The 22,208-nt window shown below is 41.8% G+C and overlaps 1 protein-coding gene across 1 annotated transcript in view; it reads right to left on the reverse strand.

The window, feature by feature from the left end:
* The window catches only part of FHIP1A (FHF complex subunit HOOK interacting protein 1A), a 102,667-nt gene that overhangs the window by 30,129 nt on the left and 50,330 nt on the right, over positions 1-22,208 (reverse strand). Inside the window, exon 5 of the mRNA XM_082629324.1 lies at positions 4,662-4,829. Within this exon, the coding sequence (XP_082485450.1) occupies positions 4,662-4,829 (168 nt within the window). The remainder of the gene's footprint in view (positions 1-4,661; positions 4,830-22,208) is intronic.

Consider the following 22,208-nt stretch of genomic DNA (forward strand, 5'->3'; position numbering starts at 1 on the left):
CTTTTGGGAGTAAGCTTTTGCTGTTCCATCAGGCCACTTAAGTAATTTAGGCTCTCATTCTTTGTACAGGAGAATAAGGGCTAGCCTGTGCTCTAGGCAGGACAGGTTTACAAGCTGGTCAATGAAGTCCGTAACGGTGTTGTAGAGAAAGAGCTGTACTTGGCGTGCCCCAAAACATCTCTTGTGCTCAGGACAGGTCACACCTTACAGTTAGGCAGAAGCAAATACTTCATTCCGTTCCTTCCAGGCCTTTGCACATGCTGTCCCTCTGCCTGGAATGCCTTCCTCTGTCTCCTCTGCAGGATAACCCTACTTATTCTCAAAGACTGACCGTAGGCATCACCCCTCCTAGGAAATGTTTCTTCTCTTTCCCCCAGGATTACCACTCAACACCCCCTTTCCCCAGTCCGAGTCCTCTCTATATGTTGCCATAGTGACCTGGGCAAATCACTGTCAAGGGTGCTCAGCACCCTGTATCTGTCTTTTTATTACTGAGTCCAGGGAGTTCATTATTCTACATACAACTATCTTTTCAGACACATGATTTGTAAAGATTTCTTCCTATTTTGTCAGCTGTCTTTTCAATGTCTTAATGGTGTCCTTTGAAACACAAAAGTTTTTACTTCTTTACAGATTTTAGATTTCTTCTTGAATCAGTTTCAGAAGTTTGTGTCTTTCTAGAATTTGCCTGTTTCATCTAGGTTACCCAATATTTTGGCATGCAGCTGTTCGTAGTATTCCCTTATAATCCTATGTATTTATTAACTACACTTCTTATCAATGCATACAGATGTCATTAACTATGAAGGAAAGAGAAGGCATATTTATTACAAAAATCAGAAGCATGGTTATTTCTGCAGGAGAGGGAGAGGGTTGTGATCAGAGAGGGCTACCGAGGGGCTTAGGAAGTGTTGGCAATGTTTCATTCTCCCCTGAATGATGATGACATGGCGTTTTCTTTACAATTAAACTGTATATTTAGGATTTATACAGTTTTGCTCTGTATGAATATTGTATCTCATTATAAGATAGATACAAGGCATCATTCCACTCTGGTCCAAGTCTTCCCATGGGTACAATGGATATAATCCTTTTTAGTTCTATAAGGTCAACAGTAACATCCCTTCTTTCGTTCTGGATTTTACTAATTTGACTCTTCTCACTTTTTTTCTTAGTAGTCTAAAAGTTTGTCAATTTTGTCAATTTTTTCAAAGAACCAACTTTTTTATGAGGTTTTTTGGTTTGTTTTTATTGAATGAAAGATTCTTTAAATTCTACAGTGCTTTACAATTTTCAAAAGTTTCACACACATTGATTCCATATAATCCCATAATATCTCTTTTCCCCCCCACCCCTATATTGCCTTTCCTTCCTTCCCCCTCCCCACTGGTAACCACGTTTGTTCTCTATATCTGTGAGTCTGCTTCGTTTTTGTTTTATTCACTAGTTTGTTGTATTTTCTAGATTCCCCATATAAGTAATATTAAGACAGTATTTGTCTTTCTCTTATGGCTTATTTCACTTAGCATAATGCCCTCTAAGTCCATCCAAATTTTGCAAATGGCAAAATTTCATCCCTTTTTATGGCTGACTAGTATTCCATTGAATATATATATACCACATCTTCTTTAACCATTCATCTGTTGCTGGATACTTTGGTTGCTTCCATACCTTGGCAAATGTAAATAATGCTGCTATGAACATTGGAGTGCATGTATCTTTTTGAATTAGTGGGTTTTTTTTTTTTCGAATATATACTCAGGAGTGGAATTGCTGAGTCATATGGCAGTTCTATCTTTTAGTTTTTCTGAGAAACCTCCATAGTGTTTTCCACAGTGGCTGCACCAATTTGCATTCCCACCAACAGTGTAAGAGGGTCAAAGAACCAACTTTTGGTCTTGTTGATTTTCTATTGATTTTGTTGTTTTTCTAGTCTTCATTTCCTTAATTTCTACTCTAATCCTTATTATTTCCTTCCTTCTGCTTGGTTTGAGTTTGTTCTTCTTTTTCCAGTGTCTTAAAGTAGAAGATTAGGTTACTGATTTGAGATTTTTCTTCTTTTTTAACGTAGGTGTTTATAGCTATATATTTCCCTCTTGGCAGTGTTATACTGCATCCCATAAGTTCTGGTATGTTGTATCTTCATTCTCATTTATCTCAGAGTATATTCTCATTTCCCTTGTGATTTCTTCTTTGACCCATTGGTTACTTAGGAGTACTGTTTAATTTCCACATATTTGTGAATTTTCTTTCTGTCAATAAATTTTAATTTCAATCCATTGTGGCCAGGGAACATACTTGGTATAATTTCAATCGCTTTAAATTCATTGAAAGTGATTATCACATGGTCCATCTTGGACAGTGTTCATTCCATGTGCACTTGAAGAGAATGTACAGTCTGCTGCTGTTGGGTGGAGTGTTCTATAGATGTCTGCGCTAGGTCTCGTCGGTTTACAGCATTGTTCAAGTCTCCTGTTTCCTTATTCATCTTCTGCCTAGTTGTTCTATCTATTATAAAAAAGTAAGGTGTTGAAATATCCCACAACTATTGTTGTATCTTCCATTTCTCCCTTAATTTCCATCAGTTTTTGCTTCATAAATTTTGGGACTCTGTTTTTAGATGCTTATATATTTATAATTGTTATATCTTTCCAAGGGGTTGACCCTTTATCATTATAAAATGTCCCTCTTTCTCTCTAGTAACATTTCTTGTTTTAAAGTCTAATCTGTGGCTTATTAGTATAGCCACTCCAGCTTTGTTTTGGTTGCTGCTTGCATAACCTATTTTTTCTATCCGTTAACTTTCAATCTACTGTTATCTTTGAATCTAAAGTGTAACTCCAGTTGGCAGCACACAGTTGGATCTTGTTTTATCAAGTCTGAAAATCTCTGCCTTTTGATTGAATTTTTAATCTATTTACATTTAATATTATCATTATAGTTGGATTTATATCTGCCCTTTTACTTTTTGTTTTCTATATGTCTGATGTCTTTTTGTTCCTCTATTCCTATTTTACTGTCTTCTTTTACATTAAGTGAATATTTCCCCCATTGTAACATTTTAATTCCTTTAATGATTTTTTTTACTATTTTTCTGAGTTACTAGTGGTTGCTCTAGACCTTACCATATACATCTTAATTTATCAGACTCTACTTCAGATTTATACTAAATTAATTTTAGTGAAATACAGAAATGTTACTCTTATATAGCTCTATTCCATCTTTTTTTTTTTTTTTTTCGGTATGCAGGCCTCTCACTGTTGTGGCCTCTCCCGTTGCGGAGCACAGGCTCCGGACGCACAGGCTCAGTGGCCATGGCTCACGGGCCCAGCCGCTCCGCGGCATGTGGGATCCTCCCGGACCGGGGCACGAACCCGTGTCCCCTGCATCGGCAGGCGGACCCTCAACCACTGCGCCACCAGGGAGGCCCCCTCTATTCCTTCTTACCCCCCTTTGTGCTATTACTGTTATACACATTACATCTACATATGTTACAAACAATAACACTGTTAATTATTCCTTTACCTTTTTTTGCATTTTTAATAGAGTTTTTTTCTGAAGTATAGTTGATTTACAGTATTATATTAGTTTCAAGTGTACAACATAGTGATTCAATATTTTTATAGATTATACTCCATTTAAAGTTATTATAAAATATTGGCTATATTCCCTGTGCTGTACAATGTATCCTTGTAGCTTATTTATTTCATAAATAGTAGTTTGTACCTCTTAATCTCCTACCCCTATCTTGCCCCTCCCCTTTTCCTCTCCCCACTGGTAACCACCAGCTTGTCCTCTACATCTGTTTCTGTTTTGTTAAATTCATTCATTTGTTTTATTTCTTAGATTCCACATGTAAGTGATAACACACAATATTTGTCCTTCTCTGTCTGACTTATTTCACTCAGCATAATGCCCTCTAGTTCCACCCATGCTGTTGCAAATAGCAGAATTTCATTTTCTCTATGGCTGAGTAATATTCCATTGTATATTTATACCACATCTTTATCCATTCATCTGTTGATGGACACTCAGGTTGCTTCCATATCCTCGCTGTTGTAAATAATGCTGCTATGAACATTTGAATGCATGTATCTTTACAAATTAGTGTTTTCATTTTCTTCAAATATACCTTTGCTTTTAAAACAATAATTGCACTTAAATAGACAGCCTTTGGGGAGAGGGTTGCAAAGGATTACACTAATGGTATAGAGGATTTTCAAAGTTAATCAGAGCACCAAACTAAAGAATGACTACCTAAATTCACAACTGCCCAGACTTGCATTTCAAAACACTTACGGACAGAAATATGATCTCTAAATACCCAGACTTGATACACTTTGGTTCCCTGGCTTTACCTGAACTTAATTAAGCCCATATGCTCCCCTGTACCTTGTCTCCTCAGAAGCACATTCTGCTGGTTCTACAGAAGAAAGTGCCAACCCAGACAAATTGAGAAAAATTGTCCTATGAAAGGCAGTAACTCCCACCTCCCTGACAGAAGGGCTCTTGATAGCAAAACAAATTATCTAGTTCATCTCTTCCAAAATAGAAAAGTAATGGCTGAAAGAAAACAGAACATTCATAATTTTATTCCAAAAACAAACTCTCCTGAAATCTGTCTTGAGCTATAAATTCCCTTCCTCTGGGGCCTTCCTTACCCGAAATGGGGTGTTGATTCGGCTCGTGAGAGTATCTAGGATGTGGACGTTCTCATGCTGGTGCAACAGGATAAAACGGAGGAAGATCTCAAGTAGTGCTGGCTCAGAGATGCTACGCAGAAAAAGGTCCAGATATGCAGTTGTGGTCATGACCTCCTCCACAGTCACCTGGGACCAATGACAGAGTGAGCACAGGTGAGCATCCCCTCAATGCTCTGGTACATGCCTCCTCAATGGCCCCCAGCCTCACTGCAGTGACCCCATCAAGGCAAGAACATGCCTGCCACAAGAACACACTTCAGAGTTTCATCTGAAGCCCATAACCTATTCACATTCCACAAAAACTCATGCTGCTTCCGCCCTTTAATTCAGTAAGGGAAAAGCAAAGGCAGAAAGAAGAAATTCAAGTGTTCCAACAACTCTAATCACCAGATGCAGTTTGAACACCATCAAGATTTTAGTGTGTAATCACAAAGGAGAAAAAAAGATAACAGAAAGTATTTCCATGGTCAGTAAGGGATTAATTAGAAAGCGCAGTACAACTTGTTTCATTATTAGTCATTCAATAAACCTTTATTGGGACCTGCTACGCACAAGGAGCTAGGAACATAAGAACATATTTTCTGTCTAGGAAGTTGGGTTATATATATGCTCTAGCAAACAAAATAATAATATAATAAATAGCAAATGAGAGGTCCAGACACAAAATGCTGCTGAACACAAGATGTTCAGATATGTTTCTGGAAAATTGTAAGCCAAATTTTTATAACTGAATAATATATATATAAGTATTAGTTATAAAGTGCTACAAGAGTTTACTGCTTATGAAGTAACTGTGACTTTTTTTTTTTTTTTTTTTGCTGTACGCGGGCCTCTCACTGTTGTGGCCTCTCCCGTTGCAGAGTGCAGGCTCCAGACGCGCAGGCTCAGTGGCCATGGCTCATGGGCCCAGCCGCTCCGCGGCATGTGGGATCTTCCCAGACCGGGGCATGAACCCATGTCCCCTGCATCGGCAGGCGGACTCTCAACCACTGCGCCACCAGGGAAGCCCTGTGACTTTTTTTAATAATACAGATTACTACTTTCTATGTGGTGTGATTTTCCCACGCAGTAAAACATTGATCTTTCAGGAAATAGAACCCTCTGAACAGTCAAGTTTTTCAAAGAGCTGAGGATTTGATCCTTAAAGCATCAAAATTTTAATTTTACACATTTTTATTGGGAATATTTTAAGAGCTAATATACGTTTCTTTGTCCTCCTAAAAGCAGCATAGGGGTCATCAATTGCCTTACCATCTGTAATATAGAAAGACTCAAACAGGGGTACGTGAAAATCACCAGGGAAACAGTTCAAAATTTCAGATTCCAACCTTATACCCTAGAAAGCTTAGAAATCTCCCCTGCCATGAGTCTAATGCACTTGATGCTAAATGAAACAGATGGTGATAATTTTTGAGTGATTACATCTTTTCTTTTCCAGTATTCCATCTTCTTTCCTCCTCCCTTTAAAAGTGTCAGCTGTCACTTTATCATACGGTTACTGGGCCATTCCTTTAAAAATACATTCCTCCTCTCCTTTTCTGCCTTCAAAAGCCACAAATCGGTTTAGAAAGCAGATCTCCAGACCTGCTATATAAGTGTAGATAGGCCTTGTGTGGATGCATCTGTGCAAAAAGGCTTAAATTACTTTTACGAATTTCTTGGTTCTTAAGGATGTTCTAGATAGATGAGTCCAAATAGATAAGATATTAGCAAATCAGTTCTGTCTGTTCTCTTTATTCTAGGCACGGCCCCTACAGGACCTCTGAATCCACTCTCGGACTCTATGGACAGCTCACCCGGCAGTACCGTGAGCGGCCCGAGCACTGCGTCGAGCCCTTCTCTCCCCAGCTCAGAGCCAATCCTGTGAGCCCTCAAACACTCAACACACCCCTGTGTCATCTGGTTAACTGTAAAGGGCTCTCCATGGCCCAAATATAGCAAAGGAAACAGGTAAGCATCAACCGCATGGCAGATCAATTACCTCGAGAAGAGTGCTTCATGTGGGCCGCCCTGCTTCTGAAACAAGCTGCTCCTATCCTGTGTTTTCCCGTGTTCGCTAGTCCCAGGCTCACGGCACTTGTAATACTGTCCTGGGACAAAAGCTGTGACTTTTTCTTTATTATTCCAGCGCAATGCAAAGAGCCTAGCGCACAGAAGGTACTTAATAAGCATTTCCCGAACAAATGACAATCCCCAAGGACCTAGCAATTTACATTTGCCAGAGTTGAGCTTAAGTTTTTAATTCCTCCCCCTTCTCTGCATGAGATCTGAAGGCCCCAGCGAGTGGGGATATTTCTTTATAAAGACCTATAGAATAACTGATGTCACCAGTATAGCTAAGGAGGAAAGCCTTTAGGCAAAAATCTAATTCCCTAACAGTCTTGATCACTAGAAAAAAACTAGCGCTAATCATTCCAAAGGGGCCTTGCATGTAGTTCCTGCAATACTGTTTTTTCAACTTACCTACGGAGTGCTGCTAAGCTGACACGTCACACAGAATTCCAGGAGCTGCCTCTGCATCAGTAATGCAGCATGAGTTTTTCCCCCCTTAAGTTAGCATGACCGTAATAAGCTCAAAAGCACAGCAATAAACTCTTTAGAATCTAAGTCTTAGTGTTCGGGGCCTGGCATGAAAGAAGGGAATTAAGCATCTATTGTTTACTACCCTTAAGCTGGATAAATGAAAAGATTTTTTTTTTTTTAAGAAATCCAAGCTGTCATTTATAAGCTAAGAGGATTTAAGAAAGCACTTGGAGGGGTGGCATTTACATAACATGCTATAAATATTAAAAGCCCAATTCTATTAAGCATCAAGTTGCAAAGTCTTTATAAATTGAGGTCACACTCATCTTAAACTAATACCCCAACCAAGAAAATCTGGTTCCATTCTCTATCCATCTCTTCCCTCCTCCATATTCTCAGAGCCCTTAGAAGCCTTTTTATCCCAGAAAATCTTCTCCCGCCCCATTACCTTACTTCTCAGAAACTTCCTCTAATCCTCCAAATAGGTAACCTCCTTAGTGAGAAAGAGACTAGAGCCTAAGTGTGATCACTTGAAAGCTAACGATGAACCACCATGGGAAGGCGGCTCTGCTGGGCAGACTGTAAAACTCAGGTTCCCCTGACGCCCAAAGAGCAAGTACCAGCAAAACGGGAGAGCAGCCTCCTCCTCGTGGTCCAATTATGAAGGACAATCGGCTGTTGATGTAAGGAGGACCTTCTGCCTTATGGCTGACTGTCAATATTTATTGGCCTGTTCTATAAAGAACTGCAGGTAGCTACGAATTTACATAGAAATTCTACTAGAAACGGTAAATGAGGTTCTACCACATAATATGCAATAATAAAGCTTAAGAATGCTAAAGCTTAGGAATGTTCTTTCTTCTTAAAGGTAGACTGCAATGGCGGCAATGACCTCAGGAAAACTCGGTTCCCACACACAAATAATTATCCTTGACAAGAGAGGTACAGCCATGAACCCAAACAGGATATCTGTTCAGGCACGTTCACATGCTTACTTGTCAGCCCAAGTTCTAAGTGGAGCTCTGACTCAGGTACTTAAGTTTACTGCTATCCAGTCCAGTTTAGTCGATCCTTTGAAATCTCTTTCCTGGCCACCTTCTCCACCTCCACCAGCCCTTACCTGAGTCCTCCTTCATGCCAAGTGCCTTTCACCGAGCCCTTAAACTGGTGTTTTTCAAACAACAGTTTGAGACCCAAAAGTGGGTCGTAAAATCAATGTATTGGTCCACTCATGGTTTACACCAGATTCAAATGGAAAATATTAGAGTACGCTGCACGTAGCATGAGTAAGTACTGTTTTGTGAAACTTCTGTATACATATTTTCTTCAAACTATATGTAATACAATTTATTATGCATGTGACTTCTTACATGTTCAATAAAAAAATACACACACACGCAAGTGTATGAAATAAATTTCTGGCCATGCGTTACAGTCAAAACTATCTGAAAACCACTGAAGTAGAACTGCAGTAACGCAACCAACTCACAGTCCTTTCTGCCTTCCTTTCCCCACCAGTTCCTTCTACTCCAGGCCATCACCCAGCACGGCCTGAACCTGGGTGAAGCGCACATAGAGCTGAGATCGGCTCTCTGAACAGGATGGCCACTAAATTTACAGCCAGTCTACTCCTTTGTATCTGAGCCTAAGAGCTCCAACAGCGCATTTTTATTTTTATACGAAAATTTCAAGCTTCTCAGAAATGGACAAAATAGAGGTTTTGTTTTCTTTGAAAAAGGGGGTGAGTGGGAAGGGAAAATTTCAAGCTTCTCAGAAATGGACAAAATAGAGGTTTTGTTTTCTTTGAAAAAGGGGGTGAGTGGGAAGGGAGGAGTTGACACTGTGCATCACATTCCACTTCTACAAAGTCAAAACTCTCTCAAAAGTGAAGGCTAGAACCAAGCCCAGCCGTCATGGCCACTTAATGCACAGCGTAGGAGGGAAACTGAGCAAACAGACATCTTGACCTTTCTGTAATCAGCTCCAGTTGGGCGATTCCATGTGCCTCTAAATTAGCACCAGAATCCTCGCTGTAATGGCAGGTTTATTGTGTGTCCTGAAAAATATATTTCCCACCTGCTAATTGTGTGTGTGTGTGTGTGTGTGTGTGTGTGTGTGTGTGTGTGTGTGTGATATCTAGTCACATTGGGACAAACAGATGGGTCCTACCTTCTATCGCCCAGGGAGGTGTCAGGCAGTGGGATCAGGTGACTGCAGCACCCTCTCCAAGTTAGAAGCCACCCTTCCTTGGCTAGTCCTTTGGTGTAGAGGAGAAAACTAGCCAAGCTAGGGTTCCTCTGGGTCCTCTGTGAGCCCTCAGCCCCAGCGGCTCCACCCAGAGAGCAGGAAACAAGGAGACCAGGGGTCCTCTGCCCACTAAAAGCAGCAGCGGGGAAGGAAAGATGAGGCTGGATTGCATGAAACAGGTGTGAAGGGGTCTTTGCAGGGAACACAGGCTAAGACACTTCCTGCTGCTGCCAGAGAAAGACAAGCTAACAGACAGGCAGGAGGCGTGTCCACCCAAGTGCTGTCAAGGGCGGCAGATGGATGGGCTCTTCCCATGCATCTTCTTCCCTCCAAGGATACAGAGCACAAGGAACATTCAGGAACAGAGGGAAGACAGTCACCCTGGTTCTCAGGGAGCGGCCCCACGGTTTCAGCCAAGTTCAGGACAGAAAACATTCAATAATTCCAAGTCTGAAAAGAGTCTGCAGTTGATGACTGAGGCTCCCTCCTGCCTGGCTCCTTCTGCTTCTCGACCTGCAGGCACTCACTGCATTGACCCCACTGCCAGAGGCAGGCAGGGGACCATGAGTGGACGTAACATCCAAAATCCATAAGTGTGGCTATTCATTCCTAAAACATCTGAGGAAGGAGGAGATTACAGTGATGGCTACAATGACTTCAGCAACATATCTTTAGGAAAAGATGTTAAAAATAAAGCCAGTCTCTGCCTCTTTCCCCCAGGATTTCCTCAGTGTATCTGTAATACGTTAAACATAATCATTAATTAAATCAATTAAATATTAATTGATGGACTAATCACCTATGATAGGGACTAATCTCCACCGGGGCGGGTGGGGGCTGGGAGCTCTTATGTATGATAAACCTCTCCCTGGAGAAGTCAACAAATTATTTCTAGAGCCTTTCTTCCTACTCTATGTGTGTATAATCTGTACCATACTACTTCATTATAATGTAACCTATCAGAGTATAATTCAATATATGATCCGTTATATTTGAACCACATCCAATAGAATTTTGTTATTGAAATACTCCAAATATCACTAAGAAAGGTATTTCATAGCATGGCTTTCAGGTCAGAAATAACAAAGAAACTCTGGAGTAAAATATATTTTAGCTGAGAAGCAGAGATCTGAAGAGTATTCCAATGATCATTTGATCCATCCCTTTCCTGTTACTAATTGTTCCAGAAAGATTCTTCTTAGTTGCAATACAAAGAACTACAAAGACAACAAGGGAGACCGTCAAGATGGCTGAAGAATAAGACGTGGTGATCACCTTCCTCCCCACAAATACATCTACACGTGGAACAACTCCTACAGAACACCTACTGAACGCTGACAGAAGACCTCAGACCTCCCAAAAGGCAAGAAACTCCCCACGTACCTGGGTAGGGCAAAAGAAAACAGAATAAACAGAGACAAAGGATAGGGACGGGACCTGCACCAGTGGGAGGGCGCCGTGAAGGAGGAAAGGTTTCCACACACTAGGAGCCCCTTCGCGGGCAGAGACTGCGGGTGGTGGAGCGGGGGAGCTTCGGAGCCGCCGAGGAGAGCGCAGCCACAGGGGTGCGGAGGGCAAAGCGGAGAGATTCCCGCACAGAGGATCGGTTCCGACCGCCACTCACCAGCCCGAGAGGCTTGTCTGCTCGGCCGCCAGGGCGGGTGGGGCTGGGAGCTGAGGCTCGGGCTTCGGTCGGAGCGCAGGGAGAGGACTGGGGTTGGCGGCGTGAACACAGCCTGCAGGGGTTAGTGCACCACGGCTAGCCGGGAGGGAGTCCGGGGAAAAGTCTGGAGCTGCCGAAGAGGCAAGAGAGCATTGTTTCGGGGTGTGCAAGGAGAGGGGATTCAGAGCACCGCCTAAACGAGCTCCAGAGACGGGCGTGAGATGCTAAGGCTGCTGCTGCATCCACCAAGAAGCCTGTGTGCAAGCACAGGTCACTCTCCACACCTCCCCTCCTGGGAGCCTGTGCAGCCCGCCACTGCCGGGGTCCAGGGATCCAGGGACAACTTCCCCGGGAGGACGCACGGTGTGCCTCAGGCTGTTGCAATGTCACGCCGGCCTCTGCCACCACAGGCTCGCCCCGTCTCCGTGCCCCTCCCCCAACCCCGGCCTGAGTGAGCCAGAGCCCCCGAATCAGCTGCTCCTTTAACCCCGTCCTGTCTGAGCGAAGAACAGATGCCCTGTGGCGACCTACATGCAGAGGCGGGGCCAAATCCAAAGCTGAACCCCAGGAGCTGTGCAAAGAAAGAAGAGAAAGGGAAATCTCTCCCAGTAGCCTCAGGAGCAGCAGATTAAATCTCCACAATCACCTTGATGTACGCTGCTTCTGTGGAATACATGAATAAACAACAAATCAGCCCAAAATTCAGGTGGTAGATTCAGGAGCTACGAAATATATATTTTTTCCTTTTTCTCTTTTTCTGAGTGTGTATGTGTATGCTTCTTTGTGTGATTTTGTCTGTATAGCTTTGTTTTTACTATTTGCCCTATGGTTCTGTCTGTTTTTTGTTTTTTTGGGGTTTTTTAGTATGGTTTTTAGCGCTTGCTCTCATTGGTGGATTTGTTTTTTGGTTTGCTTGCTCTTCTTTCTTTCTTTTTCTATTACTTTTTTATTTTTAATAATTATTTTTTATTTTTATTATTTTATTTTATTTTTATTTCTTTCTTTCTTTTTCTCTCCCTTTTCTTGTGAGCCGTGTGGCTGACAGGGTCTTGGTGCTCCCGCCAGGTGTCAGGCTTGAACTTCTCAGTTGGGAGAGCCGAGTTCAGGACATTGGTCCACCAGACACCTCCTGGCTCCACATAATATCAAACAGCAAAAGCTCTCCCAGAGATCTCCATCTCAATGCTAAGACCCAGCTCCACTCAAAGACCAGCAATCTACAGTGCTGGAAACCCCATGCCAAACAACTAGCAAAACAGGAACACAAACCCACCCATTAGCAGAGAGGCTGCCTAAAATCATAATAAGGTCACAGACACCCCAAAACACACCACCAGATGCAGTCCTGCCCACAAGAAACATGAGATCCAGTCTCATCCACCAGAACACAGGCACTAGTCCCCTCCACCAGGAAGCCTACACAACCCACTGAACCAATCTTATCCACTGGGGGTGGACACCAAAAACAAGGGGAACTATAAACCTGCAGGCTGCGAAAAGGAGACCCCAAACACAGTAAGTTAAGCAAAATGAGAAGACAGAGAAACACACAGCAGATGAAGGAGCAAGGTAAAAACACACCAGACCAAACAAATGAAGAGGAAATAGGCAGTCTAACTGAAAAACAATTCCAAGTAATGACAATAAAGATGATCCAAAATCTTGGAAACAGAATGGAGCAAATACAAGAAACATTGAACAAGGGCCTAGAAGAACTAAAGAGCAAATGAACAATGATGAACAACACAATAAATAAAATTTAAAATTCTCTAGAAGGAATCAATAGTAGAATAACTGAGGCAGGAGAACGGATAAGTGACCTGGAAGATAAAAGAGTGGAAATAACGACTGCAGAACAGAATAAAGAAAAAAGAATGAGGGCTTCCCTGGTGGCACAGTGGTTGGGAGTCCGCCTGCTGATGCAGGGGACGTGGGTTCGTGCCCCAGTCTGGGAGGATTCCGCATGCCGCGGAGCAGCTGGGCCCGTGAGCCATGGCCGCTGAGCCTGCGCGTCCGGAGCCTGTGCTCCGCGACGGGAGAGGCCACAACAGTGAGAGGCCCACGTACCACAAAAAAAGAAAAAAGAATGAAAAGAATTGAGGACAGTCTCAGAGACCTCTGGGATAATATTAAATGCACCAACATTCGAATTATAGGGGTCCCAGAAGAAGAAGAGAAAAAGAAAGAGACTGAGAAAATATTTGAAGAGATTGTAGTTGAAAACTTCCCTAATATGGGAAAGGAAATAGTTAATCAAGTCCAGGAAGCACAGAGAGTTCCATAAAGGATAAATCCAAGGAGAAACACGCCAAGACACATATTAATGAAACTATCAAAAATTAAATACAAAGAAAAAATACTAAAAGCAGCAAGGGAAAAACAACAAATAAAATACAAGGGAATCCCCATAAGGTTACCAGCTGATCTTTCAGCAGAAACTCTGCAAGCCAGAAGGGAGTGGCAGGACATCTTAAAGAGATGAAAGGGGAAAACCTACAACCAAGATTGCTCTACCCAGCAAGGATCACATTCAGATTAGATGGAGAAATTAAAACCTTTCCAGACAAGCAAAAGCTAAGAGAATCCAGCACCACCAAACCAGCCGTAAAACAAATGCTAAAGGAACTTCTCTAGGCAGGAAACACAAGAGAAGGAAAAGACCTACAATAACAAACCCAAAACAATTAAGAAAATGGTAATAGGAACATACATATCAATAATTATCTTAAACGTGAATGGATTAAATACTCCAAACAAAAGACACAGACTGGCTGAATGGATACAAAAACAAGACCCATATATATGCTGTCTACAAGAGACCCACTTCAGACCTAGGGACACATATAGACTGAAAGTGAGGGGATGGAAAAAGATATTCCATGCAAATGGAAATCAAAAGAAAGCTGGAGTAGCAATTTTCATATCAGACAAAATACACTTCAAAACAAAGACTATTACAAGAGACAAAGAAGGACACTACGTAATGGTCAAGGGATCAATCCAAGAAGAAGATATAACAATTGTAAATATTTATGCACCCAATAAAGGAGCACCTCTATACATAAGGCAAATTCTAACAGCCATAAAAGAGGAAATCAAGAGTAATACAATCATAGTAGGGGACTTTAACACCCCACTTTTACCAACGGACAGACCATCCAAAATGAAAATAAATAAGGAAACACAAGCTTTAAATGATACATTAAAGAAGATGAACTTAATTGATACTTATAGAACATCCTATCCAAAAATGACAGAATACACTTTCTTTTCAAGTGCTCATGGAACATTCTCCAGGATAGATCATACCTTAGGTCAAAAATCAAGCCTTGGGGCTTCCCTGTTGGCGCAGTGGTTGAGAGTCTGCCTGCCGATGCAGGGGACACGGGTTCGTGCCCCGGTCCGGGAGGATCCCGCATGCCGCAGAGTGGCTGGGCCCGTGAGCCATGGCTGCTGGGCCTGCGCGTCCGGAGCCTGTGCTCCACAGCAGGAGAGGCCACAGCGGTGAGAGGCCCATGTACAGCAAGATAAAGAATATATGAAATATGTGTAACATATATATATATATGAACTAAAGAAAAAATTTTTTAAAAAAATCAAGCCTTGGTAAATTTAAGAAAATTGAAATTGCATCAAGTATCTTTTCCACCCACAATGCTATGAGACTAGATATCAATTACAGGAAAAACATCTGTAAAAACTACAAACACATGGAGGCTAAACAACACACTACTTAATAACCAAGAGATCACTGAAGAAATCAAAGGGGAAATCAAAACACACCTAGAAACAAATGACAATGAAGACACAACGACCCAAAACCTATGGGATTCAGCAAAAGCAGTTCTAAGAGGGAAGTTTATAGCAATACAATCCTACCTCAAGAAACAAGAAACATCTCAAAAAGACAACCTAACCTTACACCTAAAGCAATTAGAGAAAGAAGAACAAAAAAACCCCAAAGTTAGCAGAAGGAAAGAAATCATAAAGATCAGATCAGAAATAAATGAAAAAGAAATGAAGGAAACAATAGCAAATCAGTAAAACTAAAAGCTGGTTCTTCGAGAAGATAAACAAAATTGATAAACCATTAGCCAGACTCATCAAGAAAAAAAGGGAGAAGACTCAAATCAATAGAATTAGAAATGAAAAAGGAGAAATAACAACTGACACCGCAGAAATACAAAGGATCATGAGAGATTACTACAAGCAACTCTATGCCAATAAAATGGAAAACCTGGAAGAAATGGACAAATTCTTAGAAATGCACAACCTGCCAAGACTGAATCAGGAAGAAATAGAAAATATGAATAGACCAATCACAAGCACTGAAATTGAAACTGTGATAAAAAATCTTCCAACAAACAAAAGCCCAGGACCAGATGGCTTCACAGGCGAATTCTATCAAACATTTAGAGAAGAGCTAACACTTATCCTTCTCAAACTCTTCCAAAATATAGCAGAGGGAGGAACACTCCCAAACTCATTCTATGAGACCACCATCACCCTGATACCAAAACAAGACAAAGATGTCACAAAGAAAGAAAACTACAGGCCAATATCACTGATGAACATAGATGCAAATATGCTCAACAAAATACTAGCAAACAGAATCCAACAGCACACTAAAAGGATCATACACCATGATCAAGTAGGGTTTATTCCAGGAATGCAAGGATTCTTCAATATACACAAATAAATCAATGTGATACACCATATTAACAAACTGAAGGAGAAAAACCATATGATCATCTCAATAGATGCAGAAAAAGCTTTCAACAAAATTCAACACCCAATTATGATAAAAACCCTCCAGAAAGTAGGCATAGAGGGAACTTACCTCAACATAATAAAGGCCATATATGACAAACCCACAGCCAACATCGTTCTCAATGGTGAAAAACTGAAACCATTTCCACTAAGATCAGGAACAAGACAAGGTTGCCCACTCTTACCACTATTATTCAACATCGTTTTGGAAGTTTTAGCCACAGCAATCGGAGAAGAAAAAGAAATAAAAGGAATCCAAATTGGAAAAGAAGAAGTAAAGCTGTCACTCTTTGCAGATGACATGATACTAAACACAGAGAATCCTAAAGACACTACCAGAAAACTACTAGAGGTAAACAATGAATTTGGTAAAGCAGCAGGATACAAAATTAATGCACAGAAATCTCTTGCATTCCCATATATTAATGATGAAAAATCTGACAGAGAAATTAAGGAAACGCTCCCATCTACCACCGCAACAAAAAGAATAAAATACCTAGGAATAAACCTACCTAAGGAGACAAAAGACCTGTATGCAGAAAACTATAAGACACTGATGAAAGAAATTAAAGATGATACCAACAGATGGAGATATACATAATGTTTTTGGATTGGAAGAATCAACATTGTGAAAATGACTAAAATACCCAAAGCAATCTACAGATTGCAATCCCTATCAAACTACCAATGGCATTGTCCCCAGAACTAGAACAGAAAATTTCACAATTTGTATGGTAACACAAAAGACCCTGAATTGCCAAAGCAATCTTAAGAAAGAAAAACGGAACTGGAGGAATCAGGCTCCCTGACTTCAGACTATACTAAAAGCTACAGTAATCAAGACAGTATGGTACTGGCACAAAAAGAGAAATATACATCAATGGAATAGGATAGAAAGCCCAGAGATAAATCCACACACATATGGTCACCTTACTTTTGATAAAGGAGGCAAGGATATACAACGGAGAAAAGACAGCCTTTTCAATAAGTGGTCCTGGGAAAACTGGACAGCTACATGTAAAAGAATGAAATTAGAACACTCCCTAACACCATACACAAAAATAGACTCAAAATGGATTAAAGAAGGGCTTCCCTGGTGGCGCAGTGGTTGAGAGTCTGCCTGCTGATGCAGGGGACGTGGGTTCGTGTCCCAGTCCGGGAGGATCCCACATGCCGCGCAGCGGCTGGGCCTGTGAGCCATGGCCGCTGAGCCTGTGCGGCCAGAGCCTGTGCTCTGCAATGGGAGAGGCCGCAACAGTGAGAGGCCTGCATACTGCAAAAAAAAAAAAAAAAAAAAAAAAAAGGATTAAAGACCTAAATGTAAGGCCAGAAACTATCAAACTCTTAGAGGAAAACACAGGCAGAACACTCTATGACATAAATCACAGCAAGATCCTTTTGGACCCACCTCCTAGAGAAATGGAAATAAAAACAAAAATAAACAAATGGGACCTAATGAAACTTCAAAGCTTTTGCACAGCAAAGGAAAACATAAACAAGACGAAAAGACAATGCCTGCCATTGTCTAATGCCTGCCACTCCCACCCCCCATTCAATCTGCCTGCTGGGTTCCATGTATTATTTGGGATGGCATTTTATACACAGACAATTTTCCTAGACACCAAAACTATAACAAAGGCAAGTTCTGATGATAAAGGATGGATTTCACTCCCGGCTTATTTTCCATGAGAGATGGAAAGCCCTCAACACAGGGAAGACTGAGAAAACACACAGGTGGCGGCCCCAGGAAATTCAATAATTCTAGGCTTTCTGGTTGTTGTTGTGTTTGTGGTACACGGGCCTCTCACTGTTGTGGCCTCTCCCGTTGCGGAGCACAGGCTCCGGACGCGCAGGCTCAGCGGCCATGGCTTACGGGCCACGGGCCCAGCTGCTCCGCGGCATGTGGGATCTTCCCGGACCGGGGCACGAACCCGTGTCCCCTGCATGGGCAGGCGGACTCCCAACCACTGCGCCACCAGGGAAGCCCCCTGGTTGTTTTTCTCTGTTATCCCAAACCTGCTCATCATCAGGCACTGGATGATCACAGGGTAAGGCACACGGAGGGGCATCCTGTCAGAATTATTCTTTCTGTATCTCACCTAAAATGCAAGTCAGACATAAAAATGATGGGAGAGCAGGTCCTTAAAAGAAGTTAGTGTAAATATGTAAATATTACAACTTTCTATGCTATTATGTAATCTTCTATTTACTGGAAAAGTCCATTGAGTCAACCTCCCCAGCCATGTAACTAAATCACTTTTAGAATAAGGAAATGAATAAATAAAATAAAATACACAATTTTTTAACCAAGTGAGTGTGGGGCAAAAGAAAATTATACCAAGAAGGTAAAATAAGCAGACTATAAGCTCCCTTTCTCTTCTCCTTGCTTTTTGGTTTTCTTGCAACTACTTGAAGAAAAACTTGCAGGGCATTTGTTGCTGATACACTTTTAATGGTCTCTTAGGAGGGGAAGACCTCCTTAGGAGCGGAAGAATAAAAGATGTACATCAACTTCCAGACCAGATTCTCCCTCGCCTCTCCACATCTGTTTCCAAGACAAGTACCGCCTGGCCGCCTTAGATAAGGTGGAGTTTTGTGTGAGTTATTTTTTGTGTTTCTCTGTGTGGAGTAGGTGGGACCCTTCCTATCTTTTCATAATCCTGATGCTTAAGAACTGAATCCTTTGGTACTGCATTATCTCCCTCGTGCACTTGTTGAAAAAGAAAAGAAGAAACCTGATTTTCCATTTCAAATCAAAAAGTAAGTGTAAGCTTAATTTATAGCCCTAATTTTCCTCTCCTACAACAGGAGAAAAGTGACGTGAAGAACTACAGGAAGGTCAAAGATGAGGAGGCTTCACAGTACCTGGGATCTTCTCAAATGCTAAAACATTTACTCAGTGTGTGTGTGTGTGTGTGTGTGTGTGTTTAAGACAAGGAATACAGGTTGGTCTCCTAACTTCTATAGTTTTTTTTTTTTTTTTGAAGTATAGTTGATTTACAGTATTGTGTTAGTTTCAGGTGTACAGTATACTGATTCAGTATTTTTGCAGATTATATACTCCATTATAGGTTGTTCAAGATAATGGGTATAATTTCCTGTGCTCTACAGTATATCCTTGCTGCTTACTAACTTCTATAATTTTTTTTTTTTTTTTTTTTTGTGGTAAGCGGGCCTCTGACTGTTGTGGCCTCTCACGTTGTGGAGCACAGGCTCCAGACGCGCAGGCCCAGCGGCCACGGCTCACGGGCCCAGCCGCTCCGCGGCATGTGGGATCTTCCCGGACCGGGGCATGAACCCGCGTCTCCTGCATCGGCAGGCGGACTCTCAACCACTGCGCCACCAGGGAAGCCCTAACTTCTATAATTTTTGAAGTAGCAAATCCAGGGGAGAAGAGCTGTCCTAGAAAAGGGAGCAGAACGAGGTATATCTAGGGTCACGTGTTTAACGTCCCCTGTAGACTACCTGGGACCCTGCCTCTGAGTCAAAACCAGCCTGTATAGTGCAAGTCTGTGAAGCAGTAAAAGCCACGCCCCGCCACCCGGCAGAGTCACCACCAGGGCCACAGTTCGGAAAGCAGACGGCTCTGCCAGAGCAGAAAGTGCCTGCTGCCCATTAGATCAAGGTGCCCGTGCTGCAGGTGGACACGTCCCCACGTGAGGTCACAGTCAAGCAGGAGGTGCACTTCATTTCCCCCTCTGCCTGATTAGCTGGGCATCCCTGTGCCGTGGACAACCTGCACAAGCCTATGCCCGGCCAGCCGGCGCTTTTTCAGTCATTACAATAACAGAAACTTCCAGCTGCCCATCAACAGAAACAAGATTTTGCTAGCATGTGAGATATGTTGAGGTTTGGGGTAGGCACTTCTAAATGTCCCCTGATACTCAGTCTCCCTTTCTTCCTTGGGAATAAACCCTAACTTTAGAGCTAAAAAACTACATTCCCTTCTTCCTTTGCATCTAGGTGGGGCGGCATACGTCTTGGCCAGAGAGGTGTAAACAGAATTGGTGGATATAACAGGAAGACATTATTAAAGGGAGTTTTCTGTTATCTACAGTTAAACCCTATGCAAACTGATACAGTGTCTTCTCTGAAAATAAGATGATTTGCTTTGCAAGTAAACTGCTAAAGAGATCTCATCCCCTGCATTTAGAAGTGACTCCCATATACTGGGTACTCAAAATAGAAAAGAATGTTCTATACCAAGAGAAGACCAACTAATGTTTGCAGCACATGATAAAGCAGAAATGTAGCATCAAGACTAATTTCATAACCCATTTCCAAATAATCCTTCAAAAAATGATAACTGTCTTTTTCAAACTTTTTCAAACCATGACCCATCATAAGAATTATATTTTATGTAAAATAGATAGCTAGTGGGAAGCAGCTGCATAGCACAGGGAGATCAGCTCGGTGTTTTGTGTCCACCTAGAGGGGTGGGATAGGGAGGATGGGAGGGAGACGCAAGAGGGAAGAGATATGGGGATATACATATATGTATAACTGATTCACTTTGTTATAAAGCAGAAACTAACCCACCATTGTAAAGCAATTATACTCCAATAAAGATGTTAACAAAAAAAGAATTATATTTTACAATAATATATGATATTTACCATTACTAAACACAATGCACTCTGATATTTTCTATTTTATTGTTTTGAAGTGCTAACTGTGACCTACTCAATTGACTTTGTGACTCATTAATGTGACAAGACTCAGTGTTTAAAACTCTGTTTAATATATATATACATATTTACTTACCTGTTAAATTTTCTGTCAACTAATAAATGAATAAGAACCAACACTGAAGTGTAAGTTTTTAATTTAAAATGTAATGGAAAGAAACAGTGGTAGAAATAACCAAAACATTGTGCTTATTTTGTTTGACATTTTTATACGACATTTAAATATGATCACTGAAGTCCTGGGGCCTCTACCACATAAAGCAAATCTTGAATCTGCACAGGGAAAACCTGCTTGGAACTCAGGAGGCGCAGAGAGCTGGCGAGGTGGCCCAGCCCCTCGGGTCTCCACTCCTGCTTTCTGTTCCTCCCTGACAACGGGCAGCATCCTCTCTGCACCCAGCAAAGCCAGGCTGTCCTTGCTCCAAGCTTGGTTCCTAACTTTCTACCCTGGGTGGGTAAATACTTGTGTTAGCTGTCCTTTCTTTCCCGAGTAGGAATTCAAAAGTGTACGTCCTTTCTAAGCTGGAATTCTCAGAATTTAGAGATAATAATTTAAGAAAGAAAAAGGGCATTTTCAAAAGGCAGTTGAAATGGACTGCAGTGGGAATACAAAACACTTAGGAGCTGGGGACCTTGGGCAAGTCAAGTAATCTTCGGCGTATCAACTGCTGTGGCTGTACACCAAGCATGGAGCCTCTGACCTGCAGCGTCACCTCGCGTAGGAAGTTTACCATATGTTAACGAAGAAGGTCAACAATGAGATGTGGTTACAGCTTCTGTGAAAAGCGCTTTTCTCCCCAGATTTTGGTGAGAACATAAAGACGTGAGCCTCTACAACATAATAGAAAAGCACTTTGGAACACTTAGAGGACAGCATAATGTACATGTAAAGCTGCCACATCAACCTTCTGTGGATGAGATAATGTTAAGGCACTGAAACATCTATTCCGTATCCTCTATTCCTCTCACAAATAGAGGAATAAGCTCTATTCCTCAGACTCTGGACTGACCTTTTCCAATCAGGAGCCTTAGTGTTCTCAGCTGGAAAATGATGGTTTGAACTAGATGATCTCGCCTCTCCGTTCCCAAAATCTGAGATTCTTTGATTCCATGTGAGTGGCATGAAACAAGAGCTAATTTCAGTTCTTTGTTTTGGTCGTTTTATCTTCCAGCATAACAAACACCTAACTCTAGTGCAGTGCTAAGGATGCTAGCCACTGTTTTTTGATACATTTTTTTAACCAACTGCATATTTATTGAGTGCTGTTCATGTGTACAATATAAATACCAGCAGCTGAGGGTACATAAAAGAAGTATAAGAAACAGCCTGTCCCTCATGGTACTTAGAGCAGCTGGCTGGTGAAATTCACGTGATGAGACAAGTGCTAGACTGCCTGGTCCGTGGTCAAAAGCGCAGCAGCAGTTTAGGGATGAGAGAAAGCAGTGTGTGTTTAAGAGCAAGGTGGTAGCCCAATATGGGGACTGTACTGGGATGTAACAGATGAACATATTCTGGACAAACAGACAGGCAGTAGAAACAATAATCTAGCAGGAACACTGTAATAAGCATAGAGGACCATGAGGGCACTGCTCTGACTTCAGATTTGCACTTGA

Source organism: Mesoplodon mirus (assembly GCF_964341445.2).
Source record: "Mesoplodon mirus genome assembly, chromosome: 2".
NCBI classification, from domain to species: domain Eukaryota; kingdom Metazoa; phylum Chordata; class Mammalia; order Artiodactyla; family Ziphiidae; genus Mesoplodon; species Mesoplodon mirus.